This window comes from Sprattus sprattus (genome assembly GCF_963457725.1).
Source record: "Sprattus sprattus genome assembly, chromosome: 16".
In the NCBI taxonomy this organism is placed as follows: Eukaryota; Metazoa; Chordata; class Actinopteri; order Clupeiformes; family Clupeidae; genus Sprattus; species Sprattus sprattus.
Genome location: NC_137914.1, coordinates 24298586 through 24325431, shown reverse-complemented (window position 1 = coordinate 24325431; position 26846 = coordinate 24298586). Strand labels below are relative to the sequence as shown.

General features: G+C 42.5%; 1 protein-coding gene across 1 annotated transcript in view; it reads right to left on the bottom strand.

Annotated features, from left to right (window-relative positions):
- itpr3 (inositol 1,4,5-trisphosphate receptor, type 3) overlaps positions 1-26846 on the bottom strand; it is a gene marked incomplete at both ends in the record, with an annotated part of 155198 nt that overhangs the window by 77813 nt on the left and 50539 nt on the right. The window contains 11 exons of the mRNA XM_080853365.1: positions 55-180; positions 275-526; positions 1784-1984; positions 2083-2205; positions 5654-5773; positions 5976-6050; positions 6216-6380; positions 17136-17301; positions 17514-17568; positions 22217-22337; positions 25884-26059. Of these exons, the coding sequence (XP_080709491.1) occupies positions 55-180; positions 275-526; positions 1784-1984; positions 2083-2205; positions 5654-5773; positions 5976-6050; positions 6216-6380; positions 17136-17301; positions 17514-17568; positions 22217-22337; positions 25884-26059 (1580 nt within the window). The remainder of the gene's footprint in view (positions 1-54; positions 181-274; positions 527-1783; positions 1985-2082; positions 2206-5653; positions 5774-5975; positions 6051-6215; positions 6381-17135; positions 17302-17513; positions 17569-22216; positions 22338-25883; positions 26060-26846) is intronic.

The window sequence follows — 26846 nt, the reverse complement described above, 5'->3', positions numbered from 1 at the left end:
GTGTTTTAAAAGTAGCAAGTTCCATATACTTGGTAGTAGTTCATATCCACTTACCTGGGCCAAGTCTACTGCAAAGTCATCAAACAACCTCCAGATGTGGTTACTGGTGTAGATCTCTTTCATTTCCACCTCTGTGTCCACGTAGCAGTGATTCACAAAGTTCACATAGGCGATTTTAACCTGAAGAAACACATGGGAGTCAATACTCATATTCAGTCACTGTCATTTGAGCTACAAAGCAGATTACTCCCCGTCAAAAAATCTTTTGCTATACCTCAGTGATACAATCATCATGTGTGACCACTCTGACTACATCTTCCAAAGGCAAGAGAGAGGTGCACTTGATTTCAGTGTACACATTCTTGCCCTCCGCACAGGCTGCCAGGAGCTCCACCAGTGAGATGTGGTAACGGAGAGGACTGTTGTCCTGGATACCCTCCCGTGACTCCACCATCAACTCCAACATGGTGGCAAAGGAGGCTTTGTCATTGTAGAATACCACAACATCCTCGCCTGCATTGGTTAACTGCATGAAAACGAAGAGAATATAACTAAGTTGAGTCTTGATCATTTTACTTTACAATGCAACACTATGATGTCAGAAGTACTTGTGTAAGGTGGGTTTAGTATTTTATATTTTAAGGTGAAATCAGTTAATCCAAAAAAAATTGTGTTTCAATCAATCAGCATTAAGTGACTATAGGTATGCAAATCAAAATACTTAAAAGGGTGCCCACATTTTTTCACAGCCTATTTTACACATTGATTTTGTTTCATACAACTTGTCATTATCTTAAAAATGATAAAAATACTAGCTGAGAAAGTCCTTTACAAGGCCTACTCAACAAAGTTCTAACTGATTGAGTTTAAGCAGACGAGAGTCTGATTTATTTAGTTTATTTCGAATTTGATTCTTCACTTTCCGCTTCAAAGAAATTGTTCCAACCGGAGTGTGAAAAAGAATATATATAAATATTGCTTTTGTAGGCCAATACTTTCAAGATTAGTCAATTCATATTGTTGGCTATGACTTATATGTTGCCCCTTTCTATATGTTGTTACTGGACATATCATGTGTTCTGTTAAGCTATTTTACATCATACAATATTTGACGAATGTGAATAATGAATAAGTGGGATCATTTATTGTGAAACCTCATTGCTTATGAAGGGTCCAGGGTGCAACTTTCTTCCATAGCTTTCCACATATAACTATAGCTACTCTATGTAGCTAGATGGGACATCTTACTGTTGTGTACTACCATCTAGTGAACAAAAAGGTATTGCTGTATGAGTTAATCAGCTAACACCAAATTGATTGTACCTACTGAATGGGTAGCCTTAATCATTACCCAAAAAATAGCCCCCCACCAGAGATTTCTTTCTGGAGCCGCCGCTGCTAGGATCACAGAAAGGCACCGGCCAGACCACTATTGACTTGAGCAACTTTATGCAGTGGGCCATGTGTTATTTGTATTTCGTTTTTTTTTTTTTTAAGGCACAGTCAGCGATCCGAATCCCATAGTTTTTGTCAAATTCAGCGAATTGCTCTACACGTTCCTCTAGCTGTCCGTTCAGTCTTTCAGCTCTGGTGTTCGGACACTGCACTGGCTCTGGTTCTCAATTCTGGTGTTAGTACACAGGCCTGGGTCGAGAGCTCAACTCTGTTCGTACACAGCCCTGGGTCTGGAGCTCAACTCTGGTGTTCGGACACAGCCCTGGCTCTGGAGTTCAACTTTAAATCTTCCATCCTTGTTGTCATCGTTCAGTGAAGGACCACTCACCTCAGTCATGATCATATCCTGACACTTCTTCACATACTTTCCCTCTGCCTTTATGATGGTGTGCAGGAAGTTGAGGTACTGGACATGACGCCCATGTGTGGCCAGACAATGGATGAAATGCTGGAGGACATGCTCACTGATCTCAGTGCACAGCTGGTAGTTATTACAGAAGATGTGCTGCACAGTCTCTGCCTCAAGTAGCTGAAGACAGAGCAAACAGTGAGAGTTCAAAAGGAAGGATGTAAACAGAAGTGGAGTACTAATATCATGAGACAACTGAATGAAGTGACTGTACTCACACCAGGGGTAAGGAACAGGCTCATGTGCTTGTGGAGGAGGATCTGATTCTCTTGGTTCCCTGTGCAAAACCTTTGTAGGAACAGGTGTGTGTGCTTAATGATCTCTTGCATTTTGGTGTCATGCTATAAAAGGAGATAGAACAAGATATACATTATCATGGTTCCACAATTAATCTGATCAAATATTCAAGGTGTTAATTAGTTTGAATGTAATCTCATACTCATTTTGAGTAGTATTTTATGAGAGTATTTAACATTCAAGCATTTTGTGCAGATCTAAATCCATTTCATACATTATTTTGGTTTATTGTAAATGTACAAAGCTTAATTTACATGCCTGAAAACAGGTTGCTTGGTCACATTTGAATTCAAGTCAAGTCAAGTCAAATGTATTTATAAAGCACATTTAAAAACAACCCAGTTTGAGCATGGCTATGTGCAGCAATTCAACTTAACTACACTATTAAATACAAAAGAAGAACTTAAATTTATATTACTATATGAATATTGTAGAAAATCAAACATGATGCCTGACAGAGCGTTGTAAATGTCACGCTCCTGTGGAGCTCCGTTCTGGCCACGCCCCCTTCTGCTCATTAACTCTCCCAGCTGCACGCTCATCAGCTGCATTCAGGTCTTCAATCACACAAGTACATACACCTGTCCCACTCTCTCGCCTCTCTCGCCTCACTCACCAGCACCACACTCACGGGGCGATCACATTGATGCGTTGATGCGTCAGGGTTAACGCACCCTCATTCACTTTGAATGGGGTGACGTCATCCTTTGCTGAACTGAATTGTGGCTCCATTTGGGTTGCGTGCGTTGCGTTTCCTGCTTTGCTTGCGGCAAGGGTTGAAGAATGTTCAACTTTTCGAGAGGCAATGCATGAGTCAGCCAATCAAATTCCCTTTCATTCATAACTGACAGCACAAGCCAATCATATCACGTATATGCTCATGTCTACAGAGCGGCAAGCTCAAAAAAAAAAGATGGCTGACCAAACTCCGTAGATGGTCGTATTTGTACCTACAAGTTGGTTGTTTGCCTTTTTTTTTGTTAGATTTTTTAAAAGTTACCGAGAAATAGACACTGTACAATGTAAAAACCCGTTTATTGTAACTGAAAAATACCTTTCATAGGATATGCGAGGTGTCTGAGCGCCCTATCTAATGATAGCATGCTACTACTCACAGGGTAAAAGCTTGCTAGTGACGTGATTGGTTTGTTGACCTGTCAATCTCACTATAACGTCTCCGGTATCAACAGAACCCCACCCGCCAGACTCCTCCGCCTTCCGTTGGATCAACACATTCCAACGCATCAATGTGAATGCTCAGTCACAGCCACCAGAGTACTGATCACTCACACCTGCATCCTCACTCACCTGCACCGCGTTTGCACTCACCTGGTTACTAATCATCCACACCTGTCACAGCCCCTACTTATACCTCACACTCCCTTCACTCTGTGTCTGGTATCGCACTTCAAAGGATAACTTTGGATTTCCCGCGGCCTGACTTCTATGTGGATAACCTGCGCTCCTGTTACAGTTTGTTCATGTTGCTTTCATAGCCTTAGTTATAGTTTAGTTCATAGTCTCCATTCTGTTCGTAGCCTTAGCTATAGTTTTGTTAGTCCTAGTACTTATTTTGTTTGTAGCCTTGCCAAGTGTGACTCGTGTTTTGTTTGCCACAAAGGGGTATACGTTTATAGCTTGTTTAGCATCAGGGGTTGCCTCTTTAGTTTCTTTCTGCGCGTTGATCACCAGTTCCCTTAGTTCCCAGCAGAGCTACAAGCCTGGGCCCCTTCGTGTTTTTTTTTCTGTGTTCTGGAGGATTGAAAACCTAAGCACCTACGTGTCTTGAACCTGAGGTTTGTCTTGTTAGTTCATGGCTGTAGTTGTCTGCAATAAACTCAAGAATTCCCATCTTGAAGTCTGTTCCACTAGTAAACTAGCCTGGTCCCCGGCAACCATAGGAATTGTGTTAAAACTATGGACTTTGATAGAAGTTGCTGATGGTGTTCAATGGTTGTATCAAAGATGGGGCTGGAGATCATTAAACATAAAAGCTACATTTACTGAGGGTGTGTTGCTATATCCCAACCTGAAGAGATCTGAAAATCACAAATCCTTTCTCTATTTCTGCTTTATGTATTTTTATGTTTCTGGCAAATATTGGTTGTAGGATTCTTGGAGTAAAAATGTATCCTAGCATACCCTTTACTTCTCACTGGAGTCAAACTAATTAAAGCAGAGCCTGCCTGACGAATAGAGGTAATTTCCACTTCCTTTCTGCCACTCTTTTGTGAATAGATTCATAGTTGTAGCAGCGTTTTTTGGGGGGGGGGTATTGTTTCTGTCTTTATCAGATCTTTATCTATGGAACCCGGGAGAGGTCACTTTAAATGATATTTTTTTCTGGCCGTGATAATTCCTGAGTACGTTTTCCTTTGATTGAGCTCTCGATTTAATAAAACGTGAGCACGTTTTCCTTTAATCGAGCCCTCGATTTAATAAAAGTGCTCACTTTTGTCATTTCCGACATTTGGAGCTCGCTCAAAATTAACTCTATAATATGACCTAAATCGTCATACTCACGACGGCGGAGACGGTTCGAGGTGAATTTCAGAGTGTGTGTGTCTACACCACCTCTGCCATAGAGAGGACTTTCACTGGGTGGCTAAAGTTCTCAATATATCCTTGTACACCATGCCCAAACCATGGTATACCCTGACCAGATCCATCTCGCTAGACAGGTTTCCACTATCTCCTGGATTGTTGTAACATGCTCATGTTTAAATGTGTCAACTCAAGACAATATCGAGTGCACGTTTTACAAATTGTGGCCACGTTTAAGTAGATCGTGCACCCACTAAATGATGCTCTTGTTGTAGCAAATCGTTCCCTCGTTTTAGTAAATAGTGTCCGTTTTAATAAATGGTTCCCTCGTTTTACAATGCTTTAAATGAGAGCACAATTTAGTAAAATGAGAGCACACTATAGTAAAACGAGGGCACACTTTAGTAAAATGAGAGCACACTATAGAAAAACGAGCGCACACTTTAGTTAAACAAGCGCACACTTTAGTTAAACGAGCGCACAATAAAGTAAAACGAGAGCACACTATAGTAAAACAAGCGCACGTTCTAGTAAAACGAGCGCACGTTCTCTGCACATGTAAAACATTTTGTGATGACCCCTACAGGGTTCCGTATTTATCTGTTGACCAATGGGGTTTGTTTAAATTATTTGGGTATGGACAACTTATCTTCCTGTGTAGGCAGTGGTCTCTGGACAGAGAAATAATTCTGTTTACTTATCTCTGGTTTGTAAAGAATCTGACTTGGTTAAGTCAGGGTTTTTCACTCACTTCAAGTATTATGAACAAGAATCTCCAGTTACCAGAGCAAATTTGTAACAAGTGCTACTTAGGGTTGAACTGTAAAACTATAAAAACTACATAATAATTTAAGATAAAATATTTTGTTTCTGAAAACAACTATGGTGGAATAACATTGGTGACATGTAGGTATTGAATATTTCTCCTCATTCTGCCACCAAGCTTACCTTGTCATAAGACACCTGTAGCAGATCCAACATCACTTTGTGGGCCCCCATGTTCTTCAGTAGCCGCTGCTGTTTCTTAAACACCCCTGAGCTACACATCTTGTTCAGCCTCTCCAAGATCTGCGGTACAAAGTCAGTGAAAAATAAGTACAAAACTGTACTATCAACTTTTGTACATCCTGTTTTGTGATGTTAATATCAATGATCAAATGTCTGAAGACATTGGAACTACTACCAGGGGTCCAACACAGAGAAGCAGCTGGGACCCTGTTGGAACTGTTTTGATTCATTTGTTCTTACAGGGGAACAAAAGAAAACCAACCTCTTTAACAATTTGGTAGTTCTCATTGCTCTTCTCCTGCTTGCCCTTCTTGGGGGCCAGCACTTCTGAAGAAGTCTGACAAGGGGAGGGGAGAGATCAGGTATTACATAGATGTGGTCTTATCAAAGCTTTGGCAGTGTATAATAAATGTTCACAAAATATTCCCATTAAATAAATCATATCAAACAATTTAGGTAGAGGCATAAAGAATAAAAAGATAATTTCATAGTGGATTATCACCTCCTTTTTCTCCTTCCCTTTTTTATCTTTCTTCCCCTCTTTCTCTGAAATTGCTTTCTTCTCCACCCACAGCTCTGACTTCTCCACCATAGTGCGCAGGCGATCCAAGTCACTTTTGATCAGCTTATAGTTCTCTACGTCCTGAGCGGAGATGAGCAGCTGTACCTGGAGAAATGGAAACGGAAAGAGTTTTTGAAATACCAAGAAACTTTCCATAAGGTGTCTAGACTGAGGGATTTATTGATTTCTTTGAATAAATAACTTTAAGAATGACTGTACCTGTTCCCTTACTGAAAAACAGTGCAGGTTTTCTGGTATACTGACCCTCCAATCACTGGGAGATTGGCAGTGATTGACATACTCTGGCATACTCATCACTTTTAACCAGGACTAAGAAGTTTGATTATATAACACCTGTTTTAGCTACACTGTATTGGCTCCCAGTGAAGTTCAGGGTGGATTTTAAGGTTGTATTGTTCTTAAGTCTGTGAATGGTCTAGCTCTAGCCTATATGTCACATGTCCCTATTGACTCCTGCTCTGCCATGAGCCCTAATATCATGCAATTAACTTTTAAGAGAGATTTAAGAGCAGATCTGTTGCATGCTTAGATCCTTTGAGAAACCAGACTTAAAACATGATTTCACACACTAGCATTCCCTGGTGTCACGTCCCTGCGGAGCTCTGCTCTAGCCACGCCCCCTTCAGCTCACAAACTCTTCCAGACTGCACGTTCACCAGCTGCATTCCGGTCCCCAATCACACAAACGCATACACTTGTCCCACTCTCTCGCCTCACTCAGCAGCACCACACTCACAGTCACCAGAGTACTGATCACTCACACCTGCATCCTCACTCACCTGCACTGCGTTTGCACTCACATAATTACTAACCACCCTCACCTGTCACAGCCCTTACATACAGGGCTGTAGTGGAGGGAAAACGCACGTAAACGCTGTTTATGCACCTCTGGAATTTTGAAAATAGCGTTTACGCACCTCTAAATAGCGTTTACGCACCTCAAAGTGGCATTTACGCATCTCAAAGTTCCCTGCGCCTTGTATTCTGCCGTTGGAATAATCTGAAATACATTTGGTGTAATTTTAAACCACCTAAGACTAAGTTTCATATTGTTGAACATATAAACGCTGAAGTTTTAATCATTTTTGTGTGCTGTATTATGGTCTGTGACTCTCCATCAGTGCCTTGCAGCTACACGGCGACACCAATAAGGATCCAGGAAGTATGTTAACACATATTTGTCGTGGATTAGCCTGCCTGCCTACCCGTTCGGAATGTATATCAGGCAATTTTTGAAGAGACCATGGAGTGCTTTCACTCACACAGATGCCCGCAAAAGGCCTCAAGTACAAGGTAAGACTGAAGAAGATTAATTCACATTTTTAAACGTTGCTTTGGTTCGCACAACATCGCATTTAGACAAACGGCAGGTAACAAGCCAGCCTTCCCGGTTCCATCTAAATAGGCCTAATAAAATGTTAATTCTTTCAGCAATTGAAAATTGTAGACAGATTCTTTGCAAGCCAGTTAGACATAGCTAAGTGAAATGTTTTAGCTTAGCTATAGAATCTTCCATTTTTGTAGTCAAGGTCAAATATAAGTGTAGGAGAAGAGCAATGGAAGAAGGAGGTTCATGTAATTTATCTTCAGGAAACCCATCTTTCTCGCCCAGAACATGAGAAATTAAAACGATTTAGATATAAACAACACAGTCATAGACGGGGGGTTATCAGCCTTATATCCAATAAGATTATCTTTTATTTCTTTTTGTCGCTCAAACTAAAAGAAGGCAGATATGTCATTGTGAAGGGAAAGCTTGATAATCACATGGTAACCTTGATAAATATATATGCACTGCCAGACAGCGATGAGCATTTTTTCAAATCATTGTTTGATGTAATTGCACTGCAAACTAGATTTACCTCACATTGGTGAAATACAGAACGATACTATGACGAAATAAATTACCCTAAAGGAAATTAAGAATGCAATTAGCAACTCAAAATCAAATAAGACCCCGGGCAGTGATGGTTTTGCATCAGAGTGGTATAAAGCCTTCAAAGGAAGGAAGGAGGCAATCATTACAGTAATCCCCAAAGAAGGGAAAACTAGGGAATACAGTAGTAACTACAGACCTATATCAATTCTCAATGTTGATTAAAAATTGTACAAGACAATCATTGCAAAAAGACTTGGAAATATTCTCCCAGATATAATAGATGAAGACCAGACGGGCTTCATTAAGAATCGCCAAACGCATGACAGTATCAGAAGGACCTTACATTTATAGATAATATACAAAAGGAGAATAAATCCACTGTCTTACTAAGCCTTGATGCAGAAAAAGCCTTTGATAGAGTCAATTGGGAATTTCTCTACCAAACCTTAGAAAGATTTGGCTTTAATAAGCAGTCAGTTAAGTGTATTAAAACATTACACCAGCAGCCAACAGCTAGGATCAATATTAATGGGTCTCTTACCTCAACAATCACACTGAAAAGAGGTAGAAGGCAAGGCTGCTGTGTGAGCCCAGCATTATTCAGTCTTTACATTGAACCCCTGGCCCAGGCAATTGGTCAGCATGAAGAGCTACAAGGTGTTAAAATAGGTCATGAGGACCATTTGATTGGTCTATTTGCGGATGATGTTATGGTTTATTTGACAGAACCTGAAACCTCACTACCCACATTGATGAGAGTCTTAGAAGATTTTGGCTACTATGCAGGCTATAAACTAAACATTGCAAAGACACAACTGCTAACATTTAATTATATCCCTTCAGAGGAAATCAAAAATAAATATACATTAAAGTGGGACATCATTGAGGTATTTAGGGGTGAACATTTTAAAAGACCTAAGTGAATTATATAAGTCAAACTACAACACGATTATCCAAGACATTAAAAATGACATTGAGAGGTGGTCCACAAACCCATTAGATTTTGGCGATAGAATTAATGTAATTAAGATGAACATCTTACCAAGAATACTGTATCTATTTCAGGCCTTACCAGTAGAGATCCCACAGAGTTAATTTAAAGCCTGGGATTAACTTATTTCTAGGTTTGTTGGGATGGAAAGAAACCTAGGGTAGATTACACAACACTTCAATTAGCCAAGCATAAAGGTGGAATGGCGCTTCCTAATTTAACCCCTTGGTGCCGCCCCATGTTAATATCGTTCCTTTTAGAACGATGACGTATTGCCGCCATGACAAGGAATAATAACATATTTGTGAACAAAAAATGTTTTACAAAAGCCACAAGACATCCAATCAGATTGCATGACGTATACATCTGTCTTATTGATTGGCTGGTCAAATTATATAAAAAAACAAGCCCTGCTTCTCACGCCACAAACGAAGATGGCATCAGCAAGCAAGAGACCGCGTACAAGAATCCGAGATTTTCCGCCCAAGAGGTAGCAGCGATTCTTATGAATGAGGAGAGTGATGAGGAGAGCAATGTCGATTCAGAGGTTGGAGGGATATCAAGTGGAGAGGAGTTGGAGTTGAACAGAGGGTTGGAGGGAGAAAGCGATGGAGAAAGCGGAGGAGAAAGCGTTTCTGTCATGAGGTAACCTTCACTGAAATACACACACCCAATAGGTAGTCACAGATATACATGCTATCCTCATTTGATTCTTGGAGTAGATAATAAACTTTATCCATTTGTGTTCGGCTCTCAACTTGACTACATGTGTAGCTTCATTAGAATGTTTTGAGGGCGAACATGTATTACCCGCAAAGTGCTAGTATGCACCTTGAAATATTTGCAAAGAGCCTGCGACTCTGTTGGCGTTAGCATAAGAAAGCAAGCATGGACTTATAAGACATTTACAAGAAAAGATAAAGGAGTATTTGTCTTCTTTTTTAAGATATTGTTCTAACCTAATGCATAAACAATTTTGAAAGTAGTTATGTTTTCAGCGTAGTTATGTCAATATTTCGTTGATTTGAGACATCAAGGTTTTGTGTGCTTGTAATTTCACGTCTTTACAATAATATATATATATATACAAAGAAAATTAACTTTAGATTAGATAAGATTAAACTTTATTGTCATTGTACAGAGTACAAGTACTGAGACAACGAACTGATTGTTTTTCTGATCAATTGATTTGCAGCTTAGGTAATGGTGAAAAGTGCTATGAGGAGAGCAGTGATGAAAGTCTGGCAGCCAACCCAGTACCAGCTAGAGGGAGAGGTAGGAGACCAAGAGGCCCACAAGCCAGGAGACCAGTGCAGAATCAACACAGTGAACACGGCAGCAGTTATGATGACCCAAATGAGCTTCCCGTTTTCTCACCAAGAAGACCTGCTGGCATTCATTTAGTAAAACCGGTTCTTAGGGGGACAATGACACGTGCTCTTGATTTTTTTCCCGCTGTTTTTTTCTGTGCAGATCCTTCAGGACATTGTTGCCCACACTAACTCCTATGCGTGGGGTGTCAGTGAGAAAGCAGTCTTTTGTTGACAAGAGTAGGGCATGGACTGAAACAAGCCCTGGAGAAATAAAGCAGATGATTGCCCTTATCCTATACTGTGGTCTGGTGGATGTTAGATTCTGGAGCACAAAGACCCTGTACCATGGGCTTTGAGCAAGGTCTATCTTGTCACGGGAGCGTTTCAAGGCCCTTATGGCCATGTTACATGTAGTTGACCCAAGTGCTGAGGATGGAAAGGATAAGCTGAGAAAAGCCAGACCATTTCAAGGAGCGCTGCAAAGCTCTGTATCAGCCCTTTCAAAATGTGGCTGTGGATGAGCAAATGGTGAAAAGCAAGCAAAGGTCTGGAATTCAGCAATATATAAAAAGCAAGCCAACAAAATGGGGTCTGAAGTTATGGGTGCTAGCCGATAGTAGCAATGGCTACACCTGTGATTTTAATGTGTACACCGGAAGAGATGCTGGGAGACAACTGAGTCTTCATGGATTGGCTGGTGAAGCACAAGAGAGCCTTGAACCCAATATCCAATGGTTCTCAAATGGTTAAAGAACAGGGGAAGTGTTTAATTGCAGCATGGTTTCTTTTTATATTTTACTTTTCAGCTGTCACACACTGGGCCTGTTTCCAGAGGCCTCCATTTTTTTTAAGGTCCTACAGAGGTCCTTTATTTTTTGTCTCCCCAACCAGCCCCTTGATTTTTGTGAGGCCTACACAAACTTTCTTTACTGTTTTCTTGACATTTTATAAACTAAAAACTCCAAACACATTCACTGTCATTGATTTATTATGACTTTAACTGATAACATAATGGAATATAGCCAGGTCAGCCTTACAGAGTCACAGCACCACGCTGGATCTAGCTAGTCCGGAAGCAAAACAATAGGCATGCCGCTTGGGCTTGGAAGCCGGACAAAAGTAGAAGGCTAACGTGCAGGTGCACATCAATAATTAACATAAAAGATGAGCTTTGACGAGCTCTGGATTTTGAAAACATCACAGCTTTCTCTTCATCGGATGGATTTAAGCCACATCAATAACCATTTGCAACATAAGTCATATTAATGAATTGTTACCTATTGAATATAGTAATCTTTTTAATGTCTACATTACTCACTATGAGCTCACAGAGTTTACCATGCAGCATATCTTGGGTAGTACAAGTTTAACAGCCACCATTTAAAGTAAATTCTAATTACATCTATTACATCTATAACATGTGTATGTACAACCCTCACAATACATAAAAGTGCTTTACAGAACCCAAGGCCTGAACCTCCTGTAGCAAGCACAAGGCAACTCCCAAGGAAAAAGCTTTGAGCAGAATCAGTTCAGAAGGGGAAGCTATCTGCCTGAGGCTGGCCCAAAGGGGGGACAGAAAGAGGGATTGGGGTATAGGGGGGAAGGGAACTCACATAACATCAATATCATTTTGGCACTTTACTTTCAATTTCCTTTCCTTGATTTAGTTATTTCCTTGCATTGTTCCTCACTTGTAAGTTGCTTTAGCATGCTTAATGTTAATGTCAATATGTGTATGCGATTGTTGATAGAACCATTCCAGGACATTAATTTAACTTCTTAAGTCTTCAATGTGTTTGACTTAATTAATCAAAAAAACATGTTGGGTAACGTCTCGGTTACTTACGTAAACTCGGTTCCTTTAGTGGGACCGCAGACATTACCAGATGGGATGTGACGTAGTACTAACACTATTCATTCACGCCTGGAAGGCTGAGATGCGTCAATCATCTCCTGAGCCCGCCCCCTCAGGAGCGCATAAATATGCACAGCAGACGCCGTCTTTTCCTCTTGGACAATTTAAGCGTAACATAAGAACACACCCACTCCAAGAAGAATGGACACTGTACACGCAAACCTTGGTAATGTCTGCGGTCCCACTAAAGGAACCGAGGTTACGTTTATAACCGAGACGTTCCTAGTCGCAGGACCTGCGACATTACCAGATGGGACCGTATCCCTTCACGCGTGAAAAATAGAGTGTCAATCAACCTTAACCAGTACCCGTACTTCTGACCTCCCAAGAGGCTCTCACGACAGCTGGCGGTTAGCATCACGGGGCAATCCCTTTTTTTACATAGGCTACAAGATCTCTGATCACCAGCCTACATGATTCCCCCTTATATCGGTTAATTTGCATTTATCATATAAAAGCTGATGAACACATGCATTATTATACCTTCCTTTCACGTAGCCCAGAGTGATCCCTGATCACCTGCCTTCATGATTTTCTCATATAACGGTTCATCTGCATTTATATAAAAGCTAATGAACACATACATTATCAATAACCTTCTCACGCACACTAAAGCGATCTCCAATCGTCTGTCTACATGATTTCCCCATGTATCGGAACGTCAGCATTTAACGTGTAAGCTGGCAACCGTTCATATTAATAACCATTCACAGGCTCTGGGGAGCTATTGAATTTTCAGCGTGTAAGACTCCTTGCAAGAAAGAGGGAATAGACACATCTAACATATAGAATCTAATGAAAGTGTGGCGAGAATTCCAACTTGCAGCCTTACAAATATCTTCGACTGAGACGCCTTTCAATAAGGCCCAGGAGGAAGAGACCCCCCGAGTAGAGTGCGCACGCAACTTTACTGGTGGCTCTAAAGATAAACTCTTATAAGACAAAACTATAGCCTCCACAAACCAACGGTAAAGGCTTGGTTTTGAAAGAGGTCTGCCCCTCGCGTGTGACCCAAAGCACACAAATAGCTGGTCGGAGAGCGCGCACAGGGCACAGCTTATTCAAGCGCTCCTTCGAAGCGAAAGTGGGGGGCGAAAATACTGCCAACTCAATTACTTGGAGTTGACACCACCTTAGGCGTGTAAGCTGCATTCGGACGCATAACCACTTTGTCACCAGCAATCGCGAACTGTAGGCATGATGCGCTGACTGACAGAGCCCGCAAATCACCCACGCGTTTTGCTGACACCAGAGCCAACAACAGCGCGGTTTTAAATGAGACAAATTTCATGTCTACTGTCTCGAGGGGCTCGAACGGAGGACCTGTGAGAGCGCGTAAAACCACCAGCAGATCCCATGAGGGTACTAAGTGCCTTTCAGGCACTCTGAGACTCCTAACGCCAGCCATAAAGCGTGACGTTAAAGGGTGATTACCTGGGGTTTTTACCATTAATGCCTGCATAGCAGGCCGAAATAGCCGCCAGGTAAACTTTGAGAGTGGAAGCCGCCTTCCCCTCGTCAAATAACTGCTGCAGGAATTCTAAACTGACGCTCAGAGCGCAGTTGATAGGGTCGCACTGACGCGCGACACACCATTGATCAAATCTGCGCCACTTCAGCATATAGAGGGATCGTGTCGACAGAGCCCGAGCACTCTGTATTGTGGACACCACTGCATCAGACAGCCCCGAAGCTATGAGCCTGCTCCATTCAGGTGCCAGGCTCTGAGCTGCCATAGCTCCGGTCGGGGATGCCATATCGTGCCGTGCGCCTGCGTCAGGAGATCTCTCCATAGAGGCAGCGTCCAGGGAGGTTGCACTGACATCCTGTATTGATCTGTGCACTATGGTCGATTGTGCCAATGGGGGGCTATTAATATTAATTATCTGCCCTCGTCCCTTATCCTGCTCAGCACCTGCTGAAGGAGAGAGATCAGGGGAAAGTGTAAAGACGCATGTTCGGCCATTGGTGGCCTAGCGCGTCTACACCTAACGGGGAGTTGTCTCCCCTCAGCGAGAACCAGAGCGGGCAGTGGGCATTCTCTCTGTTGGCAAACAGATCCACCTGAGCTCTGTGAAAACGTAGCCAGATCTGCTCGATCACCTGAGGGTGAAGACACCAGTCTGCAGCCTTTGGATTGCCCCTCGACAGCAAGTCCGCGCCCCAGTTGAGGTGGCCCGGAACATGAACTGCTCTGAGGGAACTGATGCGAGCTGCTGCCCACAAGAGCAGGCAGGATGCCAGGTGATGCAGCGTCGGAGACCGAACACCCCCCTGGCGGTTTATATACGCCAGGGCTGATGTGTTGTCTGTTCTGACTAGAACGTGCTGACCGTTTATTAAGGGCAGAAAGTGCTGCAGCGCCAAGAAAATTGTCTTTAGTTCTAAGACATTTATGTGTGACTCGGCCTCCGCCGCAGACCAGAGGCCGTTTACTGATTTCCCCTCGCAGATTGCTCCCCACCCTGACGTGGAAGCGTCTGTAGTTATTACTAAACGGCGTGTCACTATGCCCATCGGAGGTGCCGATGTGAGGAAGTGTGGCGTTTTCCAGATCGCCAGAGCTTTCAGGCACCTGGCATCCACTGTCACCCTCTTGCACCTGTTCCTGAAAAAAAGAGATACCACGTTTGAAAGGGGCGTGTGTGTAGCATTCCGAGAGGTAACGCTATAGCGGCCGAAGCCATCATTCCTATCAGCCTTTGGCAGAGAAGGGATGAAACTTTCTTTTTCAGTTTGAACTGACTTACACACGATCTGATTGCTTCAATTCTTCCTTGAGATGAACCCACCTCCATAGAGGTGGAGTTTAATATCATGCCCAGCAAGAGAGCGGACTGACTGGAAATTAAAACGCTTTTTTGTCTGTTCACCATGAAGCCTAGCCGATGTAGGTGCAACACCACTATATGGCACTCTTGTAACGCCGCTTCTTTCGACCTCGAGCAAATAAGCCAGTTGTCTAAGTAATTGTGAATTTGCAAGACTTGTCGCCGCAATGGTGCGATGGCGGCTTCTACGCATTTTGTGAATACCCTTGGAGCCAATGCTAGACCGAAAGGGAGCGCGCAGAAGCCTTCCCTCCGAATGCAAACCTCAGAAACTGTTGGTGTCTGGGGTGAATCGGGATATGGAAATATGCGTCTTTTAGATCGATGGAGGTGAACCAATCTCCCGGTCTTATGTATTGAACTAGCAGACGAGGGGTCAGCATCCTGAATTTCATCGTCATGAGAGCTTTGTTCAGAATACGGAGGTCTAAGATTGGTCGATATTTTCCGTCCTTTTTTGGGACTAGAAAATAGCGACTGAAGAACCCCCTGTTCTCTTCTCCGAGAGGTACAGGCTGTATTGCTCTCTTTCCTAGATGGGAGTCTATTTCCTCCTGTAGGAAACGCGTTTGGTGTAGTGGCACTTACGTTTGAACCACGCCCCTGAACTTCGGGGGGGGACGGGCAAACTGGAGAGTGTAGCCTACTGATATGGTTTTTAGAACCCAAGGTGACACTGCGCATGCGCGCCAGGACACTGCGCATGCGCGCCAGCTCTCCACACAGTCGTGCAGGCTGGGCCGAGGCTGGGAGCCGTGGCTGGAGGGCCGCGGTAGAATTCCCCGTCCAGCAGGGAAGACTGCACGACGGGAGGTGGAGGGAGAGGGAGACCGAGGTGGGTTGCAGCCCTAAGTGCCACCTCATGCAGTTGTTGGCCCAGGGTCCTGGAAGTGACGGGCGGCTGCTCGGCTACATCCATCTCCTCGTTCTCCGACGAGAGCTCGTCGGATTCGGGCAGGATCTCGGTGTCCAGCCCGAAGTCCAGTTCAAGGGCCGGCATCTCCTCGAAGCTAGAGGGTAGCTCCACCGCCTCGCGTTCCGTGATCACCTAGCGGGTGAGGCTATGGCCGGAGGGCGGATGCCAGACACCACGCTGCTTGAAGCGGAGGGAGCACGCAGCATGAATGGGGGAGCCCCCCCAGCCGGCACTGGCATACGCGTCCCTGAGCTCCTGCGTTCCCAGAACGCCAGGCGCTTCCTGACTCTGGCCAACTCCATCTTTGCACAGAGTTCACACGAGGGGTCGTCCTCGCCGAGGGCAGCAGCCGCATGGTCTTTGCCTAAGCAGACCAGGCACAGGCAGTGTCGGTCCCCTTTCTTTCTGGCGTGCCCGCAGTCCGGGTACGCCTGTCTGGTAGACATATCTGCAAATACAAAGAATTAGTGCGAGTGAAAGTAATTGTAACAAAGCACGTTAACAGGTGGTTAGCAAGCTAGTAAGCGACTGGCTAGTAACAGTTACAATACAGTGACTCGACTACAGAATAAAACAAGCCAATAAACTCGAGGCACTCAGAGCTAGTGAAGGGATAAACCCGACTCACCGGCTACAAGAGTGTAAGCACACGAGAAATTAGCAAGGAGCTACATTTTCTTGAGCGTAACGAGAAGTGTGATGTTAGGTACGAATACCTAACGTCGAAAATTGGAAAGAGGAAGAGACGGCATCTGCTGTGCGTATTTATGCGCTCCTGAGGGGGCGGGCTCAGGAGATGATTGACGCGTCTCAGCCTTCCAGGCGTGAATGAATAGTGTTTCGAATTGGATGCGTGACTACGACACGTCCCATCTGGTAATGTCGCAGGTCCTGCGACAAGGAACTTACAAGGACATAAAAAAACAGAGACCTGTTTAAAGGGGTCAGAGTACACAAGTACCTGTTTGAAGGGGTGAGAGGTCATGAGTACCTGTTTGAAGGTGTGCAGGACCTCCTGTCTCTGGCTGAAGTGTTTGAAGAGGAGTTGAAGAGCCCCGGAGACGAGTGGAGCGTAGTCATGCATGGTGAGGTGGATCAGCACCCTGAGGAACATGCGACCCCCTTCATCATCTACCTCCAGCATGCTGTTACCCTTTCTGCTGACAAAAAATATATATACATATACACACACATATACACACGCACATTCACATACACACACACACACACACACACACACACACACACACACACACACACGCACAAATACATACAAACCATAAACTTGATGCCTTCTGTCTATATGTAGTACAGAAACTGTAAAAAAAAAACATTAATAAACTAAATTGGGTGTTAACATTTCACTTACCCAACACCAAACATTGCCTCAGCTTGTTCCCCAATGTACTGCAGATTAATAGTAGCTGGTCGAAGAAAATTAAAAAAAAAGATTTTTGTACACTTACGTAACATTTAGACAATATCCAGACACAATTCACCCACATTGTATTTACACAACACCAGTTATGTGGTTGCCCTGTTTAAAACAGGATATTACTAAATTCAATTTTAAGAAATTATGACAAGTATTATACGAAAGACATACTGTAGAGGCATAGGGCCACATAGTATGTTCTGGTCCCATAAACACTCATTGTGGTGATGACATTCACATCAGATTATCATCACGTACTTCCTGGCTGTCAGAGTTGTGTTTAACTAAGGTCATGTTATAACAAGGGCTTCATACAGATCCTGCGATCATTCTGGGGAAGCACCGGCCTCTTGAAGAGGGACGGTACCCACCCTTTATGAAGAGGGACGGTACTCACCCTTCATGAAGAGGGACGGTACTCACCCTTCATGAAGAGGGACGGTACTCACCCTTCATGAAGAGGGACGGTACTCACCCTTCATGAAGAGGGATGGTACCCACCATAATTGCCTTTTTTGACCACTAGAGATTGCTATATTGGAAAATTTCAATTGTACAGGATGGATACAAAAACCTACTAGCTTTCCCAAAATACCAGCATTCAACACTTTTCCAGTCCAATGGTGATTGGACTCATTCTGTGAGCATTTTTGGTCAGCAGCGGCAGGGAAAGATTGACTGATGAAATGGAAGGCAAGAAGCCACACTTTACTATACAGATCGGAAATACAGTCCCGCTCAGCAGTATTGGCACCCCTAGTGAATATGAGCACACAGGCTATGAAAAAATATGTCTTTGCTGTTTATCCACTTGGTCTTCCACTCAAAATATTCATAAAAATCTTACCTTTTCATTGAGGTAAAATAATTGAGAGAAAAAGGTTTTTTTTTACATTAAATAAATATTATTCTTCAAAACATGTGTGCACAGGTATTGGCACCCCTTAATTAAATGTTTTGTGCAGCCTCCCTTTGCCAAGATAACAGCTCTGAGTCTTCTCCTATAATGCCTGATAAGGTTGGTGAACACATGGCACGGGATCTGACACCATTCTTACATACAGTATCTCTCCAGATCCTTCAGATTCTGAGGTCAACGCTTGTAGACTCAGCTTCAGCTCATCCCACAGATTTTCTTTGGGGTTTAGGTCGGGGGACTGTGATGGCCATGGCAAAACCTTTATTCTGCGGCCGGTGAACCATTTTTGTGTTGATTTTGAGGTAAGCTTCGAATCATTGTCCTGCTGGAAGCTCCAACCATGGCCCATTTTAAGCTTACTAGAGGGGGCTGTTAGGTTTTCATTTAATATCTGCTGGTATTTGATCGAGTCCATGATACCATGTATCCTAACAAGATGTCCAGGGCCTTTGGAAGAAAAACAGCCCCACAACATCAAAGATCGGCCACCATACTTCACAGTAGGTATGGGGTGCTTTTCTGTATGGCTATCTTTCTGTCTACGCCAAACCCACCTTTGTTGTTTTTGCCAAAGAGCTTTATTTTGGTCTCATCTGACCATTTAACTCAGTCCCATTGAAAGTCTGACTTCCATTTGGCAAACTGTAGGCACTCTAGTTTGTTGTTGATTGACAGCAGAGGCTTTTTTCTGGCAACCCTTCAAAACAACCTGTGGTGATGTAGGTGGCGTCTGATGGTAGTTTAGGAGACTTTCTAACTCCAAGACTCAACTAATGTCTGCAATTCTCCAGCTGTGATCCTTGGAGATTATTTTGCCAGTTGAACCATCCTCCTCACGGTGCGTGGGGTCAATGTACACACACGTCGTCTTTCAGGCTGATTCTTAACATCACCTGACGCTTTAAAGGCACCCAGTGCAACTTTATATAAACATTCAATGAAATAAACATTCAATTTCTAGTCTTTTTTACACGTAGTAAGTTTCAATAACTCCATACCATTACATATCGACATTCAAGGAGCAAAGATGAGACGTCGTTGTGTGGTGAGAACTGATAGAAAATCGTAAACAACAACAATCGCCGGTGGGGAGAGGCCATTTTTCCATTGACTGGAATCCTGCTTTATTTATTGTAGGTTACAAAAAATTAAGAAAATGGCGGCGATTGTTGTTGTTATCGATTTTCTATCAGTTCTCACCACACAACGACGTCTCATCTTTGCTCGTTGAATGTCGATATGTAATGGTATGGAGTTATTGAAACTTACTACGTGTAAAAAAGACTAGATATTGAATGTTTATTTTTAAGCCTCGAAAGTTGCACTGGGTGCCTTTAAACTTCTTTATTATTTCCATGATAGTGGAAATGGGTATTTTCTTGTGTCCATTTCTTGATTTGTGCAGCTCAACAACTTTTTATTGCACATCGTCACTGTGTTCTTGGGTCTTTCCCATTGTGATTAATGACTAATGGAATTTGGCCTGTGTCATCTCATATTTGTACATCAGTGGAACAGGAAGTCATGGTTAACCTCTTAAGAGTTCATAATTAAACAGGTGAACTTAAAAATGTAAAACATGACTGGAAATATACTTCAGTTAGATTTCAATTATAAGATTTTTCTAGGGGTGCCAATAATAGTGGTACACATGTTTTTGTAAAAAATATTTATTTAATCTCAACCGTTGTTTTCTCTTACAATAATTTAACTTCAATGTAAAGGTAAGATTTTTGTGAATATTTTGAGTGAAACACCAAGAGGATAAACAGCACAGACATATTTTTTCATACCCTGTTTGCTCATATTCACTAGGGGTGCCAATACTGCTGAGCGGGACTATAAGTGTATCATGTAATGAGTATAATAAGTATCATGGTACTGAGTGGTACACTTTGTTTGTTGGGACAAAATTACATTTTGTTATTGACTTGGTGGATTATTGTTTAGAAACAACCTCAAAAATGTGAATTGCCGATTCGTATGAGTGGCTACCATGATTTTACCCACTTAATGCCATGAAACTACCCACTTATAACCGATCTGTAAAGTGCTACCAAAGCATCTGAAACTATCATTTTGTGGGCTTCTTCATTACGCTATTAGCTAACTAGTAACATCAGGTCGTGCGGTACATTAGGGGGGAAGGCGGGTGGGAGAGAGAACAGAGAGACAGACCCACAAGCCCACACACATGTTCTGCCCTAACCTTTGCTGGGATTTCCCTAGCCTAGGTAGGAGGCTTAAGGAGACAGAACTGCATATGCAAACCTAATGTTACAGGGAGATCATTCAGGGTGTGTGATATGATAGCACAGTGTTGTATTAACTGGATTCATGTGATGTTATTTGCCTATATTGCAGAATATTGCATCCCAAGCTGCAAGAGGGCACACTTACAGCTACTAAAAGAAACGAGACAGAAGTACGGCTGAAGATGGCACCATCAACTGGTCCTAAGTATAGCTGATGAACCCTAATTGATTTGTTCATGGTTGTTTTGGTAAAGTCTCTCAATAATGGTGGTGGTGTACCTTGAGATGTCAAAATTCAATGAAACGCTAATGAAGGAAGGTGCCCAGGGACATGCTAATGAAGGCATCTCTTTGTTGGTGATGTTTTTAGTAGTATGATGGTTGTGGTGATGTGGTCTTATACATGGTGTAGACTCTAGGTTATTTTAGTATGATTACTTGAATGATACATGGTGTAGACGTGTCGATCTTGGAGACTTTCCCTGTCGATCTCCAAAACAAATAAAAATAAAAATAATTTTCATTTTCAAACTGTTTTCTTACGGACTTCGGAAGACCATAGTCAGAAAATATCTCTGAACACAGCTGAAGTGATCTCAAGAGGATTCTTAAATTGAACTTGAAATTGAATAAGTTGCCAGATTTCTAGAGACTTCCAGGCGAAAAACACATCGTCAACAGCCCTGTATCCAGGTTTGCCCAAACAGTAGATGCTGCTATGCTTTCTATTACTATGTATGCATGGCAAGTGTGAGAGCGCCGAAGTTGCGTAGTGGCCACGAGCAGTATTGCAGACAGATAGAGATTTCAAATTGGATATGAAGATGAAATCTGACTCATAGTTTCAGTGTTAAACTAATAAAATAATTGCTGTCTGTGGTTCTATATGGGCTGTGGAAATAATTTAGAAAAAATTATAGTTTGAGATGGATTGATAATTTATATAATTGAGAACCCCTGCTTAAATGTGTTCTAGGTCACATCAACTTGAAAGCTGGACCAAAGTGTTTGATTTAATTCAATTACAACTAGGCCCAATACAAAGATAAGCTGTAAGTGCAGTTTGGAGTCTGCACAGTCTTTTTCTCTCAACACCTCAATAGGTAGATCTTGCCTTCACCAAGGCAAAGGTCGGTGATCTTGGGCCTAAAAAGTTTCGGGACCACTGGTGTAGACTCTAGGTTGTTTTGGTATGATTACTTGAATGTGACATTGAGAGGTTTGGCTGCTGTGGGATGTCCGGCACCAACAGAGGTATTTAACATATTTTCCTGTGTATAATATAAATTACCTTAATAATATTTAAGATGGATTTGATAATGGTACAAATCATCACAAACCAGTTTTATGAAAACATCTCACCAAATGAACTGCTGTGATATTAGATGGCAGCCATTGGATAGATCACAATTGTGCATTTATGATAAAAATGTCTATATATGGATCAGTTTAATATTGAGTACCTGCATTTTCTATTGATGACGTGGCGTCAGCATCTGCCATAGGGTACATTTCCACAAATTCCTTCTTGAAGACAGACAGCAGAAAGGAGAGGCGGTAGTCCAGCCGCACATTGAGGATAAACTGAGAGAGGGTAAAGAGATCCAATGCATAGAAAACATGAGAGCACTGAGACAAGAAACATCAAAAGAATGTATTGGATATAATCTGTTCCCCACCCCTTAGTGGCTCTTGAATCATGTACTTGAATGCAATGGGAGAAGGAAGTGATTGAGAAAATGTGCAGAAGCAGATAGATTAGTAACAGTAAACTAAAATATGACTTATTGTAACTGTTTAGATTTTGTTTTGTTTATTTTTGTTCAAGTTTTGTTTGTGGTGATTATTTTCGTTTTGATAAGTTTGTTTTACCTTTTGTCTGTCTCATGATTGGGTTTAGTTTCGTAGGAAGTGAGGTCATGGGGGTCAGGGGTCACACACACCTTTATTATGGTAGCATACATTGTACCTGACTAGACCTGAGACGCCGGCTCGCGGTCATGGTAGAATACCGCTGAGCCCAAGCTGATGAGTGTGATTGCGTTTACCTTGCCTCATTTCCCCTCTCAATCGTTATGCAGCCAACGAGGTATGTTTGTCTATTTATGATGCTTTATTTCTTTGATTTCTGTGGGTTTGATTGTTTGGTTTGATTGTCTGTTGATTGTGTTTTTACTGCTTTTAACCAGTTCGACGTTGGATTTCAAATGAATTAAAGAGAGAAATAAATCCATCAGTAAATGAAGAACTTGCCTAAAGTGACTTCGAGCATGAACTGTGTTCGGATTTACAACGTGCTTTTCAGCGATTGAAGACGCGTGGAGGAACGGCATGAAACAGATAAGCAGTAGCCTATTTAGCATTCATGTTTTCTTTTAGACTGTTTGAAGCTTTAATCAATGAACAATGATAATGGGTTGTCTTTATTAGCCTAATGGCCACATTTTAAGGACATTTTAAAACTGATATTGGGGGCTTTGACATGCAACCGAATTGAAAATGTTTGCACGTGTACCACCAGGTTGCTGAATTGTATGTTGATGTAGGTTTGTATTGTTATTGCCGACTGTGTTCAAGTGTAGCTGAAGCTGTCATCAAGTTGCTTTATGAACCCTTCAAGTTTAGTAGCTAGTAATTGTTTGAAGACGGCGACTCAGTGTAACAGTACATAGGCAATACACAATCCACTATGTCTCAGATTGGTAGAGATGAAGGCCTGCCTTTAGTTGAGTCTCGGCATCCAGAAAATTCAGCAGAGCTTCAAAAGGCCAATGAGTCTGATGTTGTTGAGCAACAGCCTTTAGGCGCATTGGAACTACAGAATGAGCCTCGTAGAAGTGACCGATCACGTACATTGACAGAGAAGGGCAAAACCCTACACATGGACCAGTTAAACTTATTGCTGCTTCGTTTTAACAATGTCTATGAATATTGGAAAGTCAGGACTAAAGTGGCTAAAAGATCTGTGCAGCAATACCTTCCAAGTGTCATTCTTCAAGAACTTGTAACCCGCATTGAAAAGGAATTAACTTAACTTAATGATATTTACGATGCCTATAGAAAACTTGATGTTCCAACTCAAGACATGCGCCGCAAATTCGAAAAAAGCACCTCTATTACTAAGGTTATGATGAAGAATGTTAAGTCTCGGATTCAAGGAGCCGAGGAAGAAGCTGCAGTGGAGGGAGAAGCTCCAGTGCAGGAAGAAGAAGCTGCAGTGGTAGAAGAAGCTCCAGTGCAGGAAGAAGAAGCTGCAGTGGTAGAAGAAGCTGCAGTGGTAGAGGAAGCAGCTCTGGTAGAGGAAGAGGAAGCTTCTTTAGAAGAAGAAGCAGCAGTTTCGGAAACCGTAGAGGGTGAAGAGGCACCCACAGAAGGTGAGGCCGATCCTGCTGCTCCAGAGGAAGCTTCTGCTCCACCACCATCAGAAGACGTAGAGGGTGAAGAGACACCCACAGAAGGTGAAGCTGCATCTGATGCTGATACTCCTGCACCGGCAGAAGAGGAGCCCCCAGTGGAAGGTGGATCTGACACAGACACGGAGGATGATGCTGCAGTAGTGTCACAAGAGGAAGCCGCGCCTGTAGGAGATGACAAGGTGGGAGAAGTCACTGAGGATGATCCAGAACGTAAAGCTGTCCATGTGTTTAGGACCAAAGCAACGGAAAATGTGACATTGTTAGATCGTCTGACAAAGTTCTCTGATTGGAAGAGTTGTCAAGGCTGTCGCATGTCTTAAGCGTCATGCTAAATGTTTCAGTGGCTGTAAGTCAAACCCAAGTTGTGCCACAAGTATTGAAGAAAGACGAGAAGCAGAGGTATCTATTATTAAAATGGCTCAAATGGAAGCATTCAGCGTTGAAATTGAAAGTTTAAAAAGGAACCATGAAGTACAACAAGAAGTGTGCCATCAAGGGGTGGTTTCTCAAATGACACTCAAGATCTTGGCTGAGGCCATAGCAGCAAATAGGCTGCTGGTTCCAGAACCAACCATCTTCTGTGGCGACCCACTGCAGTTCAATCACTGGAAGTTATCCTTTCAAATTTTAATTGAGAGGAAGAATATCCCTGAATTTTGGTCAAGATGGAGAAAGGAATATCTCCTCAATCTTCAACAAAGACAGAGGTGGCAAAAGGATAAACCTAATACAAGAGTCAATGATAGTCATCCTCCTAGAAGATGATTCACCTTGAAATCAATGGAGATTGGCAAGGGTGGCTGAAGTTTATCCAAGCTCTGATGGAAGGGTTCGAAAGGTTAAGCTATTGATGAGCGATTCAACTTTGGATCATTTAGGAAGGCGCACTTCTTAACCTGTGTATCTTGACAGACTGGTTCAAAGGATTGTCGTGCTGCTTGAGGCTCAAAAATGCTGTACTTTGCACAGTTTGCCGTATAGGGTTATAATAGTTTGAACCATTTATGATTTTTTGAGTGAAATCAGTTATGATTCGGTGGGAGTGTAACTGTTTAGATTTTGTTTTGTTTATTTTTGTTCAAGTTTTGTTTGTGGTGATTATTTTCGTTTTGATAAGTTTGTTTTACCTTTTGTCTCTCTCATGATTGGGTTTAGTTTCGTAGGAAGTGAGGTCATGGGGGTCAGGGGTCAAACACACACCTTTATTATGGTAGCATACATTGTACCTGACTAGACCTGAGACGCCGGCTCGCGGTCATGGTAGTATACCGCTGAGCCCAAGCTGATGAGTGTGATTGCGTTTACCTTGCCTCATTTCCCCTCTCAATCGTTATGCAGCCAACGAGGTATGTTTGTCTATTTATGATGCTTTATTTCTTTGATTTCTGTGGGTTTGATTGTCTGTTGATTGTGTTTTTACTGCTTTTAACCAGTTCGACGTTGGATTTCAAATGAATTAAAGAGAGAAATAAATCCATCAGTAAATGAAGAACTTTGGCCTAGCGTGTTTCCTGGAGAGGAGTGGAGGGGAGTGATACTTATGAATGTTATTAATTCCTCATTTTGAAAATTGTTAGGCCTTTAGAGAAGGCTTAGCAAGCTCTGACATTCCACCACTAATGGCACTAATGTTGACTATATAACCAAGTGGAATCAACAGACTAAAAGCAAGAATCGTTCCATTGACATTCATGGAAATTGACTAAGCTGATACCTGGAGGATCTCCAATATCTTGAGTTTCGTGTCCATGACAGTAACATCCTGCATGTCGATGCTGTCTTTGAAGCGATCCAGGCTGACACTAGGTCGTCCTGGGGACTGTTTTCTGTTGAGCACCATTGTGGACACCATCTGCCCAACCCCATGGATGGATCGCTTCATGTTTTTCCCTAACAGAAGCAAAGGAAAAAACATAATTGTATCCAGTAAACTACAGAATGAACTCAAATTGCTTGATATCTATAGACTAGTTCAGGGGTACTCAATAGGCGGACCGCGGTCCGTATCCAGGCCCAGACGCAATCAAATGTGGACCGAAGCCAAAACCAACATTCTAATTTAATCATGATCCAAGCTGGTATTAATTGGTGCCTGAATTCGCGCTATATATTCTTGTCCTACTCAATGTGGTTTCTATCTTCCGTGTTCAATCCAGAGGTCCAATCAGGACCTGTAATAACAGCATCACTATGACAACTCACTCACTCAATGTTGGTTGCGAGCTTTCTGTGGGTCACGCAGGTTGTGTGTGTCACTGGCAACAACAAGGGCAGAAAGAGTTGTGAACAGTATCTTTTCCCAGCAAACGAAAATCATGGCGTGCTTTAAACCCGACAAAAAACGAAAAGTTGATTCCAAAAATCGCAAATTTAAGACAGAGTGGACTGACAATTATGCATTTGTGCTGCTTGTGGGGAGCACAAAATCGATGTTTTTAATCTGCAATGAGACGGTTCCCTTGTCAAAAGTGGTACCGTGAAACGTCACTATGAAACAAAGCATGCACATTTTGAACAGAAATACCCGCAGAAGTCTGAGGTAAGGGGCAGAAAAATAAACCACCTCCAAACAGACCAAGCAACATGCAGTGTAATAGTTAGATCAGCCACACAATAAGAGCGTGCATACCTTACCATAGCTCCCTTTTCAACCATGAATATGGTGAAAAACAAATAC